General features: G+C 49.9%; 1 protein-coding gene across 8 annotated transcripts in view; it reads right to left on the reverse strand.

The window, feature by feature from the left end:
* Positions 1-790: 790 nt before the first annotated feature.
* LOC112257197 (mitogen-activated protein kinase kinase kinase kinase 5) overlaps positions 791-17,699 on the reverse strand; it is a 130,429-nt gene continuing 113,520 nt past the window's right edge. For 7 of the 8 annotated variants that reach the window (XM_042325144.1, XM_042325150.1, XM_042325149.1 and 4 more), the window contains 5 exons: positions 16,181-16,249; positions 14,933-15,025; positions 11,924-11,994; positions 4,252-4,307; positions 791-1,802 (listed from right to left, as the gene is read on the reverse strand). In XM_042325144.1, coding sequence (XP_042181078.1) covers positions 1,715-1,802; positions 4,252-4,307; positions 11,924-11,994; positions 14,933-15,025; positions 16,181-16,249 — 377 coding nt within the window. In that variant the 3' untranslated portion in view covers positions 791-1,714. The remainder of the gene's footprint in view (positions 1,803-4,251; positions 4,308-11,923; positions 11,995-14,932; positions 15,026-16,180; positions 16,250-17,699) is intronic. The other variant, XM_042325146.1, reaches the window with a different exon arrangement.

The raw sequence follows: 17,699 nt of genomic DNA on the forward strand, positions 1-17,699 counted from the left end.
ACGGGGCTGGAAAAGAGAGATGGTGAATGGGGCTGGAGAGGAGGGGTGGTGAACGGGGCTGGAGAAGGTGAATGGGGCTAGAAAAGAGCGGTGGTGAACGGGGCTGGAGAAGAGTGGTGGTGAACGGGGCTGGAAAAGAGCGGTGGTGAACGGGGCTGGAATGGGTGAACAGGGCTGGATGGGGTGAATGGGGCTAGAAAAGAGTGGTGGTGAACGGGGCTGGAAAAGAGAGGTGGTGAGGGGGCTGGAAAAGAGTGGTGGTGACAGGGCTGGAAAAGAGCGGTGGTGAACGGGGCTGGAATGGGTGAACGGGGCTGGATGGGGTGAATGGGGCTAGAAAAGAGTGGTGGTGAACGGGGCTGGAAAAGGTGAATGGGGCTGTGGTGAGAAAAGGAGTGGGTGAGGGGGCAGGAAAGGGGAATGGGGCTAGAAAAGAGTGGTGGTGAACGGGGCTGGAGAAGGTGAATGGGGCTAGAAAAGGTGAACAGGGCTGGAGAAGAGAGGGGGCTGAAGAAGGTGAATGGGGCTAGAAAAGTAAACAGGGCTGGAGAAGAGGGTGGTGAACGGGGCTGGAAAAGAGCGGTGGTGAACGGGGCTGGAATGGGTGAACGGGGCTGGATGGGGTGAATGGGGCTAGAAAAGAGTGGTGGTGAACGGGGCTGGAAAAGAGAGGTGGTGAACAGGGCTGGAAAAGAGGGGAGGTGAACGGGGCTGTCAAAAGTAGTTCCCTATAACATCCCTCGTCTGACATGTTTGTTTCAGAAGCTGAGTGAAGGGTTATTGGTGATCAGAGAGGCTGAGTGAAGGGTTACTGGTGATCAGAGAGGCTGAGTGAAGGGTTACTGGTGATCAGAGAGGCTGAGTGAAGGGTTACTGGTGATCAGAGAGGCTGAGTGAAGGGTTACTGGTGATCAGAGAGGCTGAGTGAAGGGTTACTGGTGATCAGAGAGGCTGAGTGAAGGGTTATTGGTGATCAGAGAGGCTGAGTGAAGGGTTACTGGTGATCAGAGAGGCTGAGCCAGACAGGGCTACCGGTCTTTGGGCCAGACAGCTTTAGCAACTGTTCTCAGTAACAGGGCTAGTAACTGTTCTCAGTAACAGGGACAGGGCTAGGGTCAGGGCTAGTAACTGTTCTCAGTAACAACAGGGCTGGGGTCAGGGCTAGTAACTGTTCTCAGTAACAGGGACAGGTCTGGGGTCAGGGCTAGTAACTGTTCTCAGTAACAGGAACAGGGCTGGGGTCAGGGCTACTAACTGTTCTCAGTAACAACAGGGCTGGGGTCAGGGCTACTAACTGTTCTCAGTAACAGGGACGGGGCTGGGGTCAGGGCTACTAACTGTTCTCAGTAACAGGGATGGGGCTGGGGTCAGGGCTACTAACTGTTCTCAGTAACAACAGGGCTGGGGTCAGGGCTACTAACTGTTCTCAGTAACAGGGACAGGGCTGGGGTCAGGGCTACTAACTGTTCTCAGTAACAGGGACAGGGCTGAGGTCAGGGCTACTAACTGTTCTCAGTAACAGGGACGGGGATGGGGTCAGGGCTACTAACTGTTCTCAGTAACAGGGACGGGGCTGGGGTCAGGGCTACTAACTGTTCTCAGTAACAGGGACAGGGCTGGGGTCAGGGCTACTAACTGTTCTCAGTAACAGGGACAGGGCTGGGGTCAGGGCTACTAACTGTTCTCAGTAACAGGGACAGGGCTGGGGTCAGGGCTAGTAACTGTTCTCATGCCCGGCCAGGATGTAGAGGTTGCTGAGGGCTGTGGGGTTGTCAGTGGGCCGGCTCTCCAGAACCACCACCCTGTCAGAGAGATATGTCAGTTAGTAGCAGCACATCAGTAACACATTAACACTGCAGGTTATAGCTGCCAGCCAGGTCCAATTTATACAATAGAATTGATAGAATATTATGAATAGATTAAGAGAGAGTAGCAGGCAGAAAGATAAGAGGACTGGCTACATTTTAAAATGGCACTAAGTTAATATGACACTACAGATCATGAGATGAGATGAGGTAGGTGCCATCCTTCCAGCAGCGTGACAGATGAGATAGGTGCCATCCATCCAGCAGCGTGACAGATGAGATAGGTGCCATCCTTCGGTCAGGTTGACAGATGAGATGAGATAGGTGCCATCCTTCGGTCAGGTTGACAGATGAGATGAGATAGGTGCCATCCTTCGGTCAGCGTGACAGATGAGATGAGATAGGTGCCATCCTTCCAGCAGCGTGACAGATGAGTAGAGATAGGTGCCATCCATCCAGCAGCGTGACAGATGAGATGAGGTAGGTGCCATCCTTCCAGCAGAGTGACAGATGAGATGAGGTAGGTGCCATCCTTCCAGCAGCGTGACAGATGAGATGAGATAGGTGCCATCCTTCCAGCAGCGTGACAGATGAGTAGAGATAGGTGCCATCCTTCCAGCAGAGTGACAGATGAGATGAGGTAGGTGCCATCCTTCCAGCAGAGTGACAGATGAGATGAGGTAGGTGCCATCCTTCCAGCAGAGTGACAGATGAGATGAGGTAGGTGCCATCCTTCCAGCAGCGTGACAGATGAGATAAGGTAGGTGCCATCCTTCCAGCAGAGTGACAGATGAGATGAGGTAGGTGCCATCCTTCCAGCAGCGTGACAGATGAGATGAGGTAGGTGCCATCCTTCCAGCAGCGTGACAGATGAGATGAGGTAGGTGCCATCCTTCCAGCAGAGTGACAGATGAGTAGAGATAGGTGCCATCCTTCGGTCAGGGTGACAGATGAGATGAGAGGGGTGTCTCTGCCCACAGAGGGCACAGTCCAAGACCATAGCGTCTGATCCATCAGATGGAATTACAGAGGATCAGAGAGACACTCCAACCAGGCTGGCGTGGCAGTGCCCAGGTGCCAGTCTGAATAAAACATGCAGGTTGGTAGAGCAGAGGCTGTTGCAGGGGATAGGAATGGTGCTGGGCTCCTGCCCTCCAGGGGGTCTCCTGCCCTCCAGGGGTCTCCTGCCCTCCAGGGGTCTCCTGCCCTCCAGGGGTCTCCTGCCCTCCAGGCCCAGAGGTCTCCTGCCCTCCAGGCCCAGGGGGCTCCTGCCCTCCTGGGGTCTCCTGCCCTCCAGGCCAAAGGGTCTCCTGCCCTCCAGGGGTCTCCTGCCCTCCAGGGGTCTCCTGCCCTGTATCTGAGCCAGATTTAGTGGTTTCTATAGTTGAGGAGAACTGATTGCTGCACTCACTGTCTGACAGTGTGTGGGATCTAGGGACTTCCCTGCCACAGCGCCCACTCTGCTGCATTCTTGGGTAGGGAATGGGATAGTGTAACCAGCCAGTGGGTGGATCATTGAAGTTGTAATGTGTGACTCATATGTATAATATGTGGAGGTTTTCAAGCCTCTTCTGATAACGTTGAGATTACAATGACTTTTCCCACTCAGGATCTTATCATACTGAATGATCAAAGACTGTTGATTTGATCTGAGGCACCTGCCTCGTCATAGGAATGGAAACAAACCGGGAGAAAGAGATGGAATCTCTCTGTAGAGAGGTCTGAAGAGGACTCTGAAGAGGAGTTGGATGTTTGGTGGTTTCCAGGCAATGAACAATGAGATCCTGTGCAAGGACACTGGAGATAACGGCTAGCTACCAGCCCTGACCTCTACGGCTTAAGAGGTCGAGAGGAAATGTAGAGAGAGTATATAGAGATGAGAGAAAATAAGGGAGATAAAAAAGCAATGGATATGAGAGAAGGGGGAGACGGATATATGAGAGAAAGGGGGAGAGGGACATAAGATGGATATGAGAGAAAGGGGGAGAGAGAAGATGGATATGAGAAAAAGGGGGAGAGAGAGAAGATGGATATGAGAGAAAGGGTGGAGAGGGATATATGAGAGAAAGGGGGAGGGATATATGAGAGAAAGGGGGAGAGGGAGATAAGATGGATATGAGAGAAAGGGGGAGAGGGATGGATATGAGAGAAAGGGGGAGAGGGAGATAAGATGGATATGAGAGAATATATGGGGGGGGGATATATGAGAGAAAAGGTAGGAGAGGGATGGATATGATATATGAGAGAAAGGGGGAGAGGGAGATAAGATGGATATGAGAGAAAGGCGGGAAGAGAGAGATAAGATGGATATGAGAGAAAGGGGGAGAGAGAGATGGAGAAAAGGAGAGCAAAAGAGGGGGGGGAACATAAGAGACAACGGGTAAGAGAGGACAGGAAGAAGAGTGACGAGTTAAAGACAGAGAGAATCACTTCCAGCACCACCCACCTGTCAGATCCTAGGAGGCGGAAGACTCTGCTGGGATCAGAAATCTCCTGGGTGACCTGCACATGAATGAACATGGTAACATACACAGTATTCCACACAGGGAATTGTTGAGGAACAACATTGAAAAATCCCCTCTGTACCCAAAGTTACAGCCAGACTGCTACACTTTACACAGGAGAAAGAATCTTTTCATTTCCATGCTTGATATGGAAACCCGCACCGTCACCCCAGTAGACCCACACCGTCACCCCAGTAGACCCACACCGTCACCCCAGTAGACCCACACCGTCACCCCAGTAGACCCACACCGTCACCCCAGTAGACCCACACCGTCACCCCAGTAGACCCACACCGTCACCCCAGTAGACCCGCACCGTCACCCCAGTAGACCCACACCGTCACCCCAGTATACCCTGCACCGTTACCATACACCGTCACCCCAGTTGACCCTGCACCGTCACCCCAGTAGACACACACGGTCACCACAGTAGACCCACACCGTCACCCCAGTAGACCCGCACCGTCACCCCAGTAGACCCGCACCGTCACCCCAGTAGACCCGCACCGTCACCCCACCGTCACCCCAGTAGACCCACACCGTCACCCCAGTTGACCCTGCACCGTTACCATACACCGTCACCCCAGTTGACCCTGCACCGTCACCCCAGTAGACACACACGGTCACCCCAGTAGACCCGCACCGTCACCCCAGTAGACCCGCACCGTCACCCCAGTAGACCCACACCGTCACCCCAGTAGACCCACACCGTCACCCCAGTTGACCCTGTACCGTTACCATACACCGTCACCCCAGTAGACCCACACCGTCACCCCAGTAGACCCACACCGTCACCCCAGTAGACCCGCACCGTCACCCCAGTTGACCCTGCACCGTTACCATACACCGTCACCCCAGTTGACCCTGCACCGTCACCCCAGTAGACACACACGGTCACCCCAGTAGACCCGCACCGTCACCCCAGTAGACCCGCACCGTCACCCCAGTAGACCCGCACCGTCACCCCAGTAGACCCGCACCGTCACCCCAGTAGACCCCCACCGTCACCCCAGTATACCCTGCACCGTCACCACACACGTCACCACAGTAGACCCACACAATCACCACGCACAGTCACCACAGTATATCCCACACCGTCACCACAGCATACCCCACACCGTCACCACAGCAGACCCTCACCGTCACCCCAGTAGACCCGCACCGTCACCCCAGTAGACCCACACCGTCACCCCAGTAGACCCGCACCGTCACCCCAGTAGACCCACACCGTCACCCCAGTATACCCTGCACCGTTACCATACACCGTCACCCCAGTTGACCCTGCACCGTCACCCCAGTAGACACACACGGTCACCACAGTAGACCCACACCGTCACCCCAGTAGACCCGCACCGTCACCCCAGTAGACCCGCACCGTCACCCCAGTAGACCCACACCGTCCCACCCCAGTTGACCCTGCACCGTTACCATACACCGTCACCCCAGTTGACCCTGCACCGTCACCCCAGTAGACACACACGGTCACCCCAGTAGACCCGCACCGTCAACCCAGTTGACCCGCACCATCACCCCAGTAGACCCACACCGTCACCCCAGTAGACCCACACCGTCACCCCAGTAGACCCTGTACCGTTACCATACACCGTCACCCCAGTAGACCCACACCGTCACCCCAGTAGACCCACACCGTCACCCCAGTAGACCCGCACCGTCACCCGTCACCATGCACCGTCACCACAGCAGACCACGCACCGTCACCACAGCAGACCCACACCGTCACCACGCACCGTCACCCACAGCAGACTACGCACCGTCACCACGCACCGTCACCCCAGCAGACCCACACCGTCACCACAGCAGACCCACACCGTCACCACAGCAGACCCACCACAGCAGACCCACACCGTCACCACAGCAGACCCACACCGTCACCACAGTAGACCCACACCGTCACCACAGTAGACCCACACCGTCACCACAGCAGACCCCACACCACGTCACCACAGCAGACCCAGACCCACACCGTCACCACAGCAGACCCACACCGTCACCACAGCAGACCCACACCGTCACCACAGCAGACCCACACCGTCACCACAGCAGACCCACACCGTCACCACAGCAGACCCACACCGTCACCACACCGTCACCACAGCAGACCCACACCGTCACCACAGCAGCCCCACACCGTCACCACAGCAGACCCACACAGTCACCACAGCACAGTCACCACAGTAGATCCCACACCGTCACCACAGCAGACCCACACCGTCACCAGCAGACACACCGCAGACAGCAGACCACACCGTCACCACAGCAGACCACACCGTCACCACAGCAGACCCCACACCGTCACCACAGCAGACCCACACCGTCACCACGCACCATCACCACAGCAGACCACAGCACCCACACCGTCACCACAGCAGAGACCACGCACCGTCACCACAGCAGACCACGCACCGTCACCACAGCAGACCCACACCGTCACCACGCACCGTCACCACAGCAGACCCACACCGTCACCAGCACCCACCGTCACCACAGCACCGTCACCACGCACCGTCACCACAGCAGACCCACACCGTCACCACGCACCGTCACCACAGCAGACCCACACCGTCACCATGCACCGTCACCACGCACCGTCACAAACAGCAGACCCACACCGTCACCACGCACCGTCACCACAGCAGACCCACACCGTCACCACGCACCGTCACCACAGCAGACCCACACCGTCACCACAGCAGACCCACACCGTCACCACAGCAAACCCCACCACCGTCACCACAGCAGACCCCACACCGTCACCACAGCAGACCCCACACCGTCACCACAGCAGACCCCACACCGTCACCACAGCAGACCCACACCGTCACCACAGCACACCCACACAATCACCACAGCAGACCCCACACCGTCACCACAGCAGACCCACACCGTCACCACGACCCACCGTCACCACAGCAGACCCACACCGTCACCACAGCAGACCCACACCGTCACCACACCGTCACCACAGCAGACCCACACCGTCACCACAGCAGACCCACACCGTCACCACAGCAGACCCACCACAGCAGACCGTCACCACCCCACACCGTCACCACAGCAGACCCACACCGTCACCACAGCAGACCCACACCGTCACCACAGCAGACCCACACCGTCACCACAGCAGACCCACACCGTCACCACAGTAGACCCACACCGTCACCACACACGTCACCACAGCAGACCACACCGTCACCACAGCAGACCCACACCGTCACCACAGAATACCCACACCGTCACCACAGCAGACCCACACCGTCACCACAGCAGACCCACACCGTCACCACAGCAGACCACACCGTCACCACAGCAGACCACGCACCGTCACCACAGCAGACCCCACCACAGCACCCACACCGTCACCACAGCAGAACCACACCGTCACCACAGCAGACCCACACCGTCACCACAGCAGACCCACACCGTCACCACAGCAGACCCACACCGTTACCACAGTAGACCCACACCGTCACCACAGCAGACCCACACCGTCACCACAGTAGACCCACACCGTTACCACAGTAGACCCACACCGTCACCACAGCAGACCCACACCGTCACCACAGTAGACCCACACCGTCACCACAGCAGACCCACACCGTCACCACAGCAGACCACACCGTCACCACAGCAGACCCACACCGTCACCACAGCAGATACCCACACCGTCACCACAGCAGACCCACACCGTCACCACAGCAGACCCACACCGTCACCACAGTAGACCCACACCCACAGTCACCACACCGTCACCACACCGTCACCACAGCAGACCACACCGTCACCACAGCAGACCCACACCGTCACCACAGAATACCCACACCGTCACCACAGCAGACCCACACCGTCACCGCAGCAGACCCACACCGTCACCACAGCAGACCACAGCAGACCGTCACCACAGCAGACCCACACCGTCACCGCAGCAGACCCACACCGTCACCACACCGTCACCACAGCAGACCACACCGTCACCACAGCAGACCACGCACCGTCACCACAGCAGACCCCACACCGTCACCACAGCAGAACCACACCGTCACCACAGCAGACCCACACCGTCACCACAGCAGACCCACACAGTCACCACAGCAGACCCACACCGTCACCACAGCAGACCCACACCGTCACCACAGCAGACCCAAACCGTCACCACAGCAGACCCACACCGTCACCCCAGTATACCATGCACCGTCACTACACACTTCACCACAGTAGACCCACACCGTCACCACGCACAGTCACCACAGTAGATCCCACACCGTCACCACAGCAGACCCCACACTGTCACCACAGCAGACCCACACTGTCACCACAGCAGACCCACACCGTCACCACAGCAGACCCACACCGTCACCACAGCAGACACCCAGCAGACCCCCCACACCGTCACCACAGCAGACCCCACACCGTCACCACAGCAGACCCACACCGTCACCACAGCAGACCCACACCGTCACCACAGCAGACCCACACCGTCACCGCAGCAGACCCCACACCGTCACCACAGCAGACCCCACACCGTCACCACAGCAGACCCACACCGTCACCACAGCAGACCCACACCGTCACCACAGCAGACCCACACCGTCACCACAGCAGACCCCACACCGTCACCACAGCAGACCCCACACCGTCACCGCAGCAGACCCACACCGTCACCGCAGCAGACCACACCGTCACCACGCACCGTCACCACAGCAGACCCACACCGTCACCACACCGTCACCCCAGTAGACCCACACCGTCACCCCAGTAGACCCTGCACCGTCACCACAGTAGACCCACCGTCACCACAGTAGACCCACACCGTCACCACAGCAGAGTCACCACAGTAGATCCCACACCGTCACCACAGCAGACCCCACACCGTCACCACAGCAGACCCACACCGTCACCACAGCAGACCCACACCGTCACCACAGCGTCACCACACACAGTCACCACAGCAGACCCCACACCGTCACCACAGCAGACCCACACCGTCACCACAGCGACCCACCGTCACCACAGCAGACCCACACCGTCACCACAGCAGACCCACACCGTCACCACAGTAGACCCACACCGTCACCACACCGTCACCCCAGTTGACCCTGCACCGTCACCCCAGTAGACCCACACTGTTACCACAGCAGACCAAAGTTGTGATCAAGGCAAAGGGTGTCTACTTTGAAGTATCTCAAATATATTGTGATTTGTTTAACACTTTTTATGGTCACTACATGATTCCATTTGTGTTATTTCATAGTTTTGATGTTTTATTCTACAATGTAGAAAATAGTAAAAATAATGAAAAACTCTGGAATGAGGAGGTGTCAACTTTTGACTGGTACTGTATATCAGTGGTGTAAAGTACTTAAAGTAGTTTTTTGGGGATATCTGTACTTTACTATTTATATTTTTGAACACCTTTACTTCACTACATTCCTAAAGAAAATAATGTACTTTTTACTCCATACATTTCCCTGACACCTAAAAGTACTCATTACATTTTGACAGTAAAATGGTCAAATTTAGTCACTTATCAAGAGAACATCCCTGGTCATTCCTACTGCCTCTGATCTGGAGGACTCACTAAACAGAGAACATCCATGGTCATCCCTACTGCCTCTGATCTGGAGGACTCACTAAACAGAGAACATCCATGGTCATCCCTACTGCCTCTGATCTGGAGGACTCACTAAACAGAGAACATCCCTGGTCATCCCTACTGCCTCTGATCTGGAGGACTCACTAAACTGATCTGGAGGACTCACTAAACAGAGAACATCCCTGGTCATCCCTACTGTCGCTGATCTGGAGGACTCACTAAACAGAGAACATCCCTGGTCATCCCTACTGTCGCTGATCTGGAGGACTCACTAAACAGAGAACATCCCTGGTCATCCCTACTGCCTCTGATCTGGAGGACTCACTAAACAGAGAACATCCCTGGTCATCCCTACTGCCTCTGATCTGGAGGACTCACTAAACAGAGAACATCCCTGGTCATCCCTACTGCATCTGATCTGGAGGACTCACTAAACAGAGAACATCCCTGGTCATCCCTACTGCCTCTGATCTGGAGGACTCACTAAACAGAGAACATCCCTTGTCATCCCTACTGCCTCTGATCTGGAGGACTCACTAAACAGAGAACATCCCTGGTCCTCCCTACTGCCTCTGATCTGGAGGACTCATAAAACACACATGCTTCGTTTGTAAATGATATCCGAGTGTTGGAGTGTGGCCCTGCGCTCCGTCAATAAATACAAATTTTTAAAAATTATGCTGTCTGGTTTGCTCATTAAGGAATTTGAACTTTTAATACATTTGTACATTTGATCAATTCCATTTACTTTGGATAATTATGTATATTTAAAACCAAATACTGTGACTTTTACTCAAGTAGGATTTTACTGGGTGACTTTTACTCAAGTAGGATTTTACTGGGGGACTTTTACTTGAGTCATTTTCTATTAAGGTATCTTTACTTTTACATTCAAAGAAAATTATGGGTGACTTTTACTCAATACATTTTCCTGACACTTTTACTCATTCATTTTCTAGTAAAATGGTATCTTTACTTTTACTCAAGAGAACATCCTGGTGACTTTTACTCTAGATTTTACTGGGGGACTTTTACTAAACATTTTCTATGGTCATCTTTACTTTTACTCAAGTAGGATTTTACTGGAGGACTTTTACTCAAGTAGGAACATTTCATTCTGGGGCCTTTTATCTGGAGGATTTTCTAAACAGAGTATCTTTCTTTTACTCAAGTGATTTTACTGGAGGACTTTTACTCAAACAGAGAACATCCATGGTCATTTTGATCTGGGGGACTTTTAAACAGAGTCATTTTCTATTGGTATCTTTACTTTTACTCAAGTAGGATTTTACTGGGTGACTTTTACTCAAGTAGATTTTACTGGGGGACTTTTACTCCTGAGTCATTTTCTATTAAGGTATCTTTACTTTTACTCAAGTAGGATTTTCCTGGGTGACTTTTACTCAAGCTTCTGATTTTACTGGGGACTTTTACTAAACAGAGAACATTTTCTATTAAGCTATCTTTACTTTTACTCAAGTAGAGATTTTCCCTGGTCACTTTTGATCTGGAGGATTTTCTAAACAGAGAACTTCCCTTTTACCCAAGTAGCCTTTTACTGGGGACTTTTAAAACACACATTTTCTTTGTAAATGATATCTTTACTTTTACTCAAGTAGGATTTTACTGGGGACTTTTACTCAATAAATTTTACTAACTTTTTAAAAATTATGCTGTCATTTTCTCATTAAGGTATCTTTAACTTTTACTCAATACATTTGTACATTTGGGACTTTTTACTTTGGTCATTTTATATTTAAAACCAAATCTTTGACTTTTACTCAAGTAGGATTTTACTGGGGGACTTTTACTTGAGTCATTTTCTATTAAGGTATCTTTACTTTTACTCAAGTATGACAATTGGGTACTTTTTCCACCACTGCTGTATATTATGGACATTTTCTGAAATGACAACGCAAAAATACAAACAAATAATATTTAGAGTCTGGTTGTATATAGTTAACGAAGTGACTGAATGGTTGTGTTACTACAGTAATAACTACCTCGTTGGATTTGAAGCTCTTTCCCTGCATGCCGTGCTTCCAGAAGGCCAGAACACTGTCCTGAAGGCACACTGGAGCAGGAGGAGAGGAGGGTAGAGGGACGTCAGTCAAGACAGGAAGGATATCAAGCATTGGTCTTTTCATTTACATTACTCTCTTATCAAGAGTATCAGTCAGTGTATTCAACTCGGTAGTAAAACAACCACAAATAAAACTTTCCTTAATAAAGCAGATATCATATACATTATTACACAGTTACTATACATATGCTATAACACTTACTATGCATATTATAACACTGTTACTATACACCAGGGATCATCATCAAATTGATTCAGCCGTGGGTCAATTTCTTCTGGAACGGATGGTCAAGGGGTCGGAACATAATTACAAATAATTACATAATTAATTATTTACATAATTATTTAATTTGTAAGACAGAAAATTGACCGCAAGAAACCCAAACAGATGTGTTTGATTTAAAAATAAAAATAAAAATTCAAATCTTGCTTCAATTTGTATATGATCACGTGTTGCACATTTTGGGGACTATTCAGGAGGAGGAAACTTCCCGTGGGAATTAACGTGAATATATGGGAATTAACGGAAAAATATGCAAATTAATATTAATACCATTTAAATGGAGACAGAAACATAAACCTTTTACCTTATCATAAGTAGACATATTTGCAAATTATTAAAACCTTCCATATAGAATTTTTTTTAAAACAATTTAGTTACGAATTTTACTTTAATTAAAATGAGTTGACTCTTCACATGGGATGATTTGACTGAACAACAAAAGGGAAAATTGAATGATCCATCGCATCTCCCAAAACGTTTTCAACATACATTTGAAGTCGGAAATTTACAAACACCGTAGCCAAATACATTTAAACTCAGTTTTTCACCCTTCCTGACATTTAATCCTAGTGAAAATGCCCTGTCTTAGGTCAGTTAGGATCACCACTTTATTTTAAGAATGTGAAAAGTCAGAATAATAGTGGAGAGAATGATTTAGTTGAGCTTTTATTTCTTTCATCACATTCCCAGTGGGTCAGACGTTTACATACACTCAATTAGTATTTGGTAGCGTTGCCTTTAAATTGTTTAACTTGGGTGAAACGTTTCGGGTAGCCTTCCACAAGCTTCCCACAATATGTTGGGTGAATTTTGGCCCATTCCTCCTGACAGAGCTGGTGTGACAGAGTCAGGTTTGTTGGCCTCTTTGCTTTTTCAGTTCTGCCCACAAATTTTCTTCCCCATAATTAACGGTTGGGATGGTGTTCTTCGGCTTGCAAGCCTCCCACCTTTTCGTCCAAACATAACGATGGTCATTATGGCCAAACAGTTCTATTTTTGTTTCATCAGACCAGAGGACATTTCTCCAAAAAGTACCATCTTTGTCCCCATGTGCAGTTGCAAACCGTAGTCTGGCTTTTGTATGGTGGTTTTGGAGCAGTGTCTTCTTCCTTGCTGAGCGGCCTTTCAGGTTATGTCGATATAGGACTCGTTTTTACTGTGGATATAGTCTCCCCCTCCAAGAGACTGTCAAAAATGATGACAACACCACCCCAACAGGTGTTGCTGGGCAGCTTCAATGTGATGCTTTTATTCTTCTCACTTTGCTTGGTGAGGTAGATTGCTGCTATAACTTGATGCTGTAACTTGATGACCCTTCACATACCTAACCATTTCCTTGGCTCTCTTGTGTATCCATTGTTTTCAGTGCCGTGATGTCCTTGAGGAGCAGATTCAATGCATGAGCAGCACAGCCAATGGGTGTGATGTGAGGGTAGGACTCCTCCCACTTTACACCAAGCAGCCTTCATGTTCGCTTGGTGCAAATACCATCTGCAATGTAGAGACCGGTATGTCTGTTGTCCCTTGTGTCTGTGCTCTTGTAGAATACTGGTTGAGGGGTAGAGATGATGTAGTTCATTATTCCTTGCCCACAAACATTCAACCACCCATCGGAGATGACTGCAAATACAGTCTGCTTTCTCTATGATTTGCTTGACCTTCACTTGAACTCTGCATCCAGCAAATTAGTAGATAAAGCATGTCTGGTTGGAGGGGTGTATGCTGGGAAAAGAATATTCAGAAATCTCTTCCAATACACATTGCCTGGGAGCGTCAGAGGTGAACCAGTTGCATACACAGCTCGAGCAAGACCTTCCTCAGCATTTCTCGGACTACGTTCCTCCATTGAGAGAAAAAAACTTCTGGTTCCAGGAGGACCATGAGCTGTTGCTATCGATAAGGTGTCTGATTCATCATTTTCACCTTGATTAGAAGTAGAGGAACTTAAGTCAGAGGTTGCTTGTTGTGAGCGCTGAGGGAACTTTATGCACTTGGCCAGATGATTCTGCAAGAATGCACTGTGGATGCAGAGGGTTGGAATTCCATTGAATTGGGGAAGTTTAACCAAAATATGCCACAAGACCTAGAATTGCCTTGTGTGTCCCACAAAAAAAGTTGACCGTTATAAGCTAACTTTTTTTGATTAATTTAAGCAACATTCCCAGGCTCAACTTCCAATGGAAAATGTCCGGAAATTTCCAGGAAAGTTTCCGACCCTTTGCGACCCTAATCACGTGTCTCTCTATTATACGTGGGAATAGTCGGGAACAGATTTCTTAATTTCAAATAACTTGGAGCTGATTTCCTGGTGTTTTTACAGGTCTTCTATGTCTAACATTGAAAATTCCACACACAAAAATAAAGTTGGGGGGCCAAATAAAACCAGTTGGGGAACCCTGCTACACACGTCATAACACTTCCTGTACACGTTATAACACTTCCTGTACGCGTTATAACACTTCCTGTACGCGTTATAACACTTCCTGTACACGTTATAACACTTCCTGTACACGTTATAACACTTCCTGTACAGGTTATAACACTTCCTGTACACGTTATAACACTTCCTGTAGACGTTATAACACTTCCTGTACACGTTATTACAATGGATGTACAGTAGAAGGTGAATAAGAGAGCACATCTTACCAACGGATCCAATGGTGAAGTCAAAGCTGAGCTCCGAGGCTAGCTTCTTGTTGGACTTCAGTCTTCCCTGGAGGTTAACGATCTTGAGATTTTCTAGAAGAGGAAGAGAATCCTTTAGAGTAGTGGGTTGGATAAAAGCAGACATTCACAGTATATCACCAAAGTGAGTACACCCCTCACATTTTTGTAAATATTTGAGTATATCTTTTCATGTGACCACACTGAAGAAATGACACTTTGCTACAATGTAAAGTGGTGAGTGTACAGCTTGTATAATGGCTAATTGGGCCCGATTTGGACATTTTCACTTAGGGGTGTACTCACTTTTGTTGCCAGCGGTTTAGACATTAATGGCTGTGTGTTGAGTTATTTTGAGGGGACAGCAAATTTACACTGTTATACAAGATGTACACTCACTACTTTACATTGTAGCAAAGTGTCATTTCTTCAGTGTCGTCACATGAAAAGATATACTCAAATATTTACAAAAATGTGAGGGGTGTACTCACTGTGATATACTGTATATGAGCAGGGAAAACTTTTCTCAGGGCAGTGCGGGACAACAGTTAAGACTGGGGGAGGGGGGCAGTGCACTACTTTAAACCAGAGCCCTACGGTGACCAGAAAACTATGGTCTCTGGTCAAAAGTAGTGCACTGCACAGGGAATAGGGGTGCCATTTGGAACACATTATAGGATAGGGGCGGCAGGGTAGCCTAGTGGTTAGAGTGTAGAGGTGGCAGGGTAGCCTAGTGGTTAGAGTGTAGAGGTGGCAGGTAGCCTAGTGGTTAGAGTGTAGAGGTGGCAGGTAGCCTAGTGGTTAGAGTGTAGAGGCGGCAGGTAGCCTAGTGGTTAGAGTGTAGAGGCGGCAGGTAGCCTAGTGGTTAGAGTGTAGAGGCCGCAGGGTAGCCTAGTGGTTAGAGTGTAGAGGCGGCAGGGTAGCCTAGTGGTTAGAGTGTAGAGGTGGCAGGTAGCCTAGTGGTTAGAGTGTAGAGGTGGCAGTGTAGCCTAGTGGTTAGAGCGTTGGACTAGTAACCGGAAGGTTGCAAGTTCAAACCCCCGAGCCGACAAGGTACAAATCTGTCGTTCCGCCCCTGAACAGGCAGTTAACCCACTGTTCCTAGGCCGTTATTGAAAATAAGAATTTGTTCTTAACTGACTTGCCCAGTTAAATAAAGGTAAAAATTTAAAAAATCTTGAGTGCAGGTCAAGAGGTCATCATCTCTATGGGTTCAGAGGTCATACTTACTGTCCAGGCACACTAGCAAGGTGTCCCTCTCCAGCTGGGTCACATGGATGGCGTCCACTGCTCGACCAGCTAGGGGAAAGAAATACAGAACGGTCACCGTGGAGATATCCCTCCTGGCATCCAATAGAAACGGTTTGTTTCAATATGCAAATACCAGTGACGGGTCGGTGCCCTCCCTCTTAAAAGGCACCGACCGTCACTGGTATTTGCATATTGAAAAAAAAACGTTTTCTATTGGATGCCAGGAGGGATATCTCCACGGTGACAGTTTTATTGGATGACTTGTTGTTCGTATTCCATTCTCCCGGTTCAATGTTAACATGGATAGGTTTAGGCTGGTGTAGCCTACAGTCATTTAGCATAGTCAGATCAGGACCTAACATAAGGATAACTCAGGAGTATGCTATTCTGTTCCTTCTGAAATAAGACTAAATTTTCACATTATCATGTTTCTTTAGACCTGTCTAAAATAAATAATGTATTCATTGTGATGGTGTAGACTATATTACATGGATTTATTAGACTTTTTAAACTGTAGATGTTCCAAAGGTCTGCATCAGTGGCTGGTAGGATGTGTGTGGAAGCCAGGAGATGCTAAACGTTAATTAACGGGCGATCACCGTGAGACCGGCAGTTATTTGCTTGACAATCACCGGCTGACAAAATGTCATGACGACCACAGTTCTGAGTGTCAATACCAATACGTTGAAGTCATGACGACCACAGTTCTGAGTGTCAATACCAATACGTTGAAGTCATGACGACCACAGCCCTAGTTGAGGTTGATTGTTTCTCTGTGTGGAGCAGGGGGTAGGCTGGTCCTGGAGTGCCGCAGTTCTTGATTTTACTGACCTTGAAGACCAGGTGTGTTGAATTTAATCAATGTCTGACCTGATCAATTAGCTCAGTTGGTCAGGTGTGGTGCCTCGTTGGGGACAACCCCTGCAGGACCTGTGGTCCTCTCCAGGAACAGGGTCGTGGTGATGTGCGGGTAAGATGTTTTTTCACTATATGACGGTGGAAAGCCCCCTGACTATATGACGGTGGAAAGCCCCCTGACTATACGACGGTGGAAAAGCCCCCTGACTATACGACGGTGAAAAGCCCCCTGACTGGAAAAGCCCCCTGACTACGAAAAGCCCCCTGACTGAAAAAAGCCCCCTGACTATATGAAAAGCCCCCTGACTATGGAAAAAGCCCCCTGACTGTATGACCATGGAAAGCCCCCTGACTGTATGACCATGGAAAGCCCCCTGACTATATGATGATGGAAAGCCCCCTGACTATACGACGGTGGAAAGCCCCCTGACTATATAACGGTGAAAATCTGAGGCCCTCACCCGTCCCTAACCCACAAATATAGAAAATACGCCGTCCAGTCAGATGGTTGAATGATTGTTTGACATGCCTTTTCTAGATAGGCCTATGTTTCTGCTTATGACATCATAAAGGAATAGAAGGAATAGAAGGAATGCTTCAATATCGTCGACGTTGGTGAATTTAGTTTCCTCTTTCATCT

Source organism: Oncorhynchus tshawytscha, linkage group LG08 (genome assembly GCF_018296145.1).
Source record: "Oncorhynchus tshawytscha isolate Ot180627B linkage group LG08, Otsh_v2.0, whole genome shotgun sequence".
Classification (NCBI taxonomy): Eukaryota; Metazoa; Chordata; class Actinopteri; order Salmoniformes; family Salmonidae; genus Oncorhynchus; species Oncorhynchus tshawytscha.